The 5899-nt window shown below is 37.3% G+C and overlaps 1 protein-coding gene across 1 annotated transcript in view; it reads right to left on the bottom strand.

Annotated features, from left to right (window-relative positions):
• The window catches only part of XRCC4 (X-ray repair cross complementing 4), a 126233-nt gene extending 122750 nt beyond the window's left edge, over positions 1–3483 (bottom strand). The window contains exons 1-2 of the mRNA XM_062513083.1: positions 3338–3483; positions 481–668 (exon numbers count right to left, since the gene is read on the bottom strand). Of these exons, the coding sequence (XP_062369067.1) occupies positions 481–668; positions 3338–3476 (327 nt within the window). The 5' untranslated portion in view covers positions 3477–3483. The remainder of the gene's footprint in view (positions 1–480; positions 669–3337) is intronic.
• Positions 3484–5899: the final 2416 nt, after the last annotated feature.

Genomic DNA, 5899 nt, shown 5'->3' with positions numbered 1-5899 from the left:
CAGACTGGCAGACTTACATGCCCTAACTTTTGGCTCCTCAAGAGCCAAACTGGGCTGAAATTTGCTATACTGCACAAGGAAAAAGGCATGTAAAAGAATTTACAAAAGAAGTACAAACTGGGAGATTGACCTTAAGTTAGCTTCTTCCTCAGAAAAGTTTTAACACAGCAAAGCACAATCTGAAATAACCTGAAAATAATCCTGCCTGATTTATTTTTTTTCTAATTCAAGTGAATAGTACAGAGAGAAGATTAAGAAACAAGGAAAAACAGAAGTGCATGGGAGGCTACAATCTGAAAAGGGCAGCCTCCATCCCAAACCACCCAACTTTCTCTCTAGCTCTGGCCCATGCAAGAGCTCACAACATTCATTCAATCTGGAGTGTATATGACAAGTCTGATTATAAAGACCATAATAAAACACAAAAATGTATTTCATTCTCATAGTTGAACAGATGAATTTAAACACGTATCTACTTACAGAGCCATCTTTCAGGTTTCTTTCATAGGAGAAGTGGCAGGCCTTATTCTGCTCATCTCTTGAAATCACAAAGTTGTATTTGCCAGCTGACTCTTCTCCAGCTATCAGTGCTTTCCTCAGCTCTTCCACATATTTTTCTCTGTCCATTTCTATGTCAGCAGCCTCCCTAGAAATGTCTGCTTCAGACACTACCAGAAAGAGACATGCAAGGAATAAATATTTATATGTGTGTGAACAAATATAGGCATTATACATTACAAATAAAACATATATTAATATACATTTATATACATTAAATACTACATTTTTATGTATTACTATAGATATGAAGTAGTACATATATTTTATATAGTTATATTTACTATATATACCTTAAAGTGTGTGTATATATATATATATATATATATATAGTTATATATATAGTTAAATGTATATACATACACAGACTGACTGGATGACCTTTAAGGTCCCTTCCAACCCAAGACATTCTGTAATTCTGTGATTCTATGTAATATTAGGAGATTATTCTTCCCTTGAACATACATTGGTGTGCTGTTTCTACCTGTGGAAATGTAGCAGGAATACTGTGTTTTTCAGAAGTTCTGTCCCCTTTTTTTCCCCTGTCTGAAAATGGGTTATTTCCTTACTGCAACTCATCCACAATTCTAGCTGCATGAAGTCACCCAAAATAGTACAGAAAGCAATGTGGAGTCCATTGCAGAATGAGTGAGAGCAAATAGGGGTAGAAAAAGAAAGTCTTAAGTACTTACAATGAAAGTGTTTGTTTGGAACAGTGATTTCATTACTAAGAAGATAAACTTTTAACAGCAATAAGAAAGTCATTAAAAAAAAAAGACACTAAAATACTGCAATAGAGCACTGTGGGGTTTTCGTTGGTTTTTTTTTTTTTTTGTCCTTTATATGCTGCATGTTCCTTTATGATATAAAAGCAGCAGATCTGATCAATCATTAGGGTAATATGATATGTTTAAATCCTCACAGATGTAGTTCTTTAACCCAACACCAAGGTAACACACTAGACTACACTGCATATTTGTGTGCTTCTCCTCCCCTCCAACATTCACTGTTTTCCCTCTCTTTAAACAGGACTCCTAACACATTTCATCATCACATTAAACATACAAAAACCCATAAAAGACAACTCCATCAGCAACTCTCACTCTCTTCCTGGTAGGTCTTGCCAAAGAAAATAATCCACAGCATGAGAAACCCAGAAGGGATTTCCCACAGCAAGAATATTCTGACCATTGCTTTCCTTCCCTCCAGGATTTGAATTTAAAATGGAAGCAGTCTCAGAAATTATGTAATAACTTCAGAAAGTGACCAAAACTGATGTTTTGTGGAATGAAAACACCAGTAAGTACAGTAGGAAAGCCTCATGCACAAGACCATCAACCCCCAATGAAATTATTCAAGGGACTAGAAATTACCAATAAGAATTTCCTAGAAAGGGATCAAAATCTTACAGAACAGAACAAAACTCTCCTTTGGATGAGCACCCAATGCTCTTGGCTGAACTGTTGTGAGTTTCTTTCTTTCCTTTTTAATGGAGTGAGGTCATCCTGTTTTCACTGCCCCTCTGTTTTGGGAGATCATTATTCCCCCATTCTACCAGATGCAGAAACTCGACAAAATGAGAACTGTGTCTGCCTATTTTTTTTGCTATATACTCCCAGCTATAGTGGCACAGCCTTTACTTGGAAAAATAAGAACCATTTTTTGTGAATTCTAAACCGTGGATTTTGAAATTGCCTAAGAACGAGAAGACCCTTCAAACAGAAAAAAAAACACTATTGGTTTATAACCCTTTAGGTTATTTTCAAAATAACCTGACTTTTCTAATGTCAAGCCAAGAAAGAAAAACCTTTCACTACTGGAAATCAGTACAAAGTAGAATTGCTCTGTACAGGGCCCCCTGATTAATGGGAGTGTTTGGAATATTAAAAGGTATAGGGAAGAGCAGATTTAATCTATATGTTGATTTCCAATAACATTTATCTAATCTCAGACCTATATGAAAGCTTGGTTTATGTAGCAACTGAGGAGAAAAAAACATCTACTGGACAGGGAGAAGGAAGGAAGGAAGGAAGGAAGGAAGAAAGTAACTACATGGATATTTCTTGTAATTCAGACAAAGGATCCAGAAAATGGTTTTGCCTACAATTCTCTCCTCCCTTTGAACTATTTTTGCTACTGAGAGAAGGGTTTTTGATCCAGTATTTGACATTTCTCAAGGAACACACAAATATAACCTTTTTTTTCACTAGCCATGAATGAGAGAAGCATGCACATATGCAAAGACCCATCCTCTTACTGAGGTTTCAGAGAGGGGGAACAAAAATGCCACAGGTTAAATTTTTCCTACTGATAATTTATTGTTCCTTTTCCTTCCCAAAAAATTCACTTCAGTACGAAATACAGCTACCTTTGGCTATTAAAATTCCATGAAAACATTTAAAAAACATCTGCAATTAAAAGGCTTCATGGACTCCAATTTGCAAGTGGAACTCGCGTGCACGTTTGTTCAGGAATCTGGAGAAGACACAGATGTGTTACTCCAGCATCCCTCCAAGAAATTATACATTCTTCAGAAAAAACAAAACATTGCATAACCATGTGCTGAATGAATTAATTTTAGCTTTGACACACAATCTCAGCAGATTTCAAAGTTCTTTGGCCATGTCCCAGAAGATCATGAACCCCACCTCCTCCATCACTGGGGACAAAACTTCTATGAAATTTTCATACAAGTTGTGGGTCATGGTTTAGAAAATGTTTAAAAAGGAGCAATTAAGAGCAGTGATAATTTAAATTAATTTATTTTTCTTTACATTACCTTTCCCAGTCCAGGCACACTGACAATCGCTAAGAAGTAAACCAAAGCCAGTGACTAAATCCTTTTCCCATGACACCTGCAGAAAATAGGTTGCTGCTGGATCAGAAACTGGATGAATTCTGTTCAAAATCTTCTCCATCTTCCCAATGCCTGTTTAAAAAGCAAAACAATCTTGTAATAACCACCGGGGTGCTTAACAGCTTTACATAACTAGTTTGGGAGTTGTATGTGTGGGGAATATACAAATACAAGCATGCTGGTAATTTTTTTCTACTTTCCTCCCCAAATTCAGTTTGTCAGAGAACTGGTGATACTTGCAAATAGGAAACTGGATTATAATAAGTAAGATTTCAGTGCCAACAATTAAACATATTTGAATAGTCTCAAATTAAGAAGCTGGCAGGAAGCTGGGGGGGATAGGAAATTACTACACACACACTCTTCCCCACGGCTCTGTTTTTAACTCACTGCTATTAGCCAAAGTACAGAAAATTTAACACAATTCAAAATAATCAATATTCATCTGGAATACTGCCACATGAAAGCTGCTACTAAGCTTCACAGCAAAGCAGAGGGTGTAGCAAATGCCAGCAATCCAAAGGAAATATTTTAAGCACTGCATTCTGCAGAGAACAAAATATATGATGTTACAGTGAATACTTTTGCTCTATGGCAAAGCAACTTGGCAACCTGTGCTTGACCTAAGACCTTCTCAAGAATCCCATGTAGTTATACACAACCTAAGTGAAGTGACTGAGAAAAGGCTATGTGTTCACTGACAGACTAAAAATAGCATGTAAAAGGAGGAAAAACCCAGATGAGGCATTTAAACTACATGCACTGAGTACAATGGTGCTTGACAGGGATTAAATACTCTGTCTAGGCTTCCATCTAAAGTGCAGCAGTAAATAATCATGACCAGGATCAGTTCAGGCCCTGAGGGGACTCTCTTCTCCGAGCAGGAGCAGAAGGAAGCTCTCTCTTTGTTCCTGGGCATTAAGAAACAAATCTAGATATGGATTTATCTACCTTGGCTTCCACAAAAATTGGCATTTTCAGGTTAGGAGGAGCAGCTTTAAACTGCAGTTGACTGAACTGTTCCTGACCCTTGCTCAACTCTGCACCCAACAACATTTCAAAATGCCTCTCCCTTGCCCAGACAAGTGCACAGCCTTCAAAAGCAGAAAGCATATAGCAATGGCAATCAAAACCAGAAAGTTTTATAGTCCCATCGCTAAACAGCTGGCCATTTCAGAAAATCTACAGTGTGTCTGTGCACCTGTAAGCCAGAACAAAAAGAATTAAATATTTGGGGGTGGACAGCTGGAACAATGCCTTTGCAATTAGTGACTCCAGGAAAAAAAAAAAAGGCATTTTAAAGATCTGTGGGGCACTAACTGCCTGGTCATGGGTCAGTTAACAAGCACGGGACAGGAAACACAAACATGCTCAAGCACACATGCATGTACTCTCCTTTGCCCACAAGATTCCCTTTTGCTTCTTGCTAATTATGGAAGAACACAGTCTCTCGTGAAATATTTTCATATAAGTCCTCCTCTGAAAGACAAAGTTTTAAAAAATATTTCAATTAAAGACTGTAGAACAGTAGCAGACAATCCTGTCAGACAGCACACAGGATAACTGACGTTATTTCTATATTTCTAGTTCAACAGGAAGGTTTTATGTGATTTTTATCAGAAAGTAGAGCACCTGCACTAGAGGCTTTCATATCAACCCAGACTGTTTATAAAAGAAAACAAAGCAAGAGAATTAGATTTTCTATTTATAAAATGATAAAATATGACACTGAATGAAGTCAGTCAGTCAGTCAGTCCTCAGTGACAAAAGGTGAGGTCAAGAGTAGCACAGGAAAGAAGCCTGTTTATTTATTTAAAGATGCACTAACAAGATCTCTGAGGCCTGAGACTAAAATCATTTTAGACCATGATACTGGCTTCCCATGAACACATCAGTATTTCACTCCAGTGATGCAGCACAGATAAAAATGAAAGTTCTGTTTAGACAACACTCTTGGTACCCCTGCAGTAAAAACAACCTCAACAGAATGAGGAGACCCTTCCAAAAATAATACCCTGAACTTCAAAACAAGTGCAACATACAGTTTTCCTGCTTTTCCAAATTTTATTGTGCATCTCTGAAAAAAAGCATTTTCCAAGAAAGCACAAAATGAAAATACTTTTTCTCCCAGCTTTCATTTGCTCCACAGTGCTCAGTGGCCTTTTGAAAGGAGTATATTACTTATTACTCCATGTTCAGGAGCTGTCTCTCTATGCAGAGCTCAGCCAGATTCCATCTCCAAGCACTCAACTGTTCCAACCCATCAGCAAAAGCTCAAGGACTCATGGCTGTATACAATGCCTATTATATATTTCTCTTCAAGAAGAGGAAAAAAACCTCCTTCATGAAAATCAGTCTGACCTACACAGCACTCAACAACATCACTTGAAACACTAATATTGTACCTTATTGCTCTTTTGAAAACAACAAGCTAAAAATCCAAATCCATTTTCCACTTATCCGTTTTATGTCCTGAGAATACAA

This window comes from Cinclus cinclus, chromosome Z (assembly GCF_963662255.1).
Source record: "Cinclus cinclus chromosome Z, bCinCin1.1, whole genome shotgun sequence".
Classification (NCBI taxonomy): Eukaryota; Metazoa; Chordata; class Aves; order Passeriformes; family Cinclidae; genus Cinclus; species Cinclus cinclus.
This window is presented reverse-complemented; position numbering and strand designations above follow the sequence as displayed.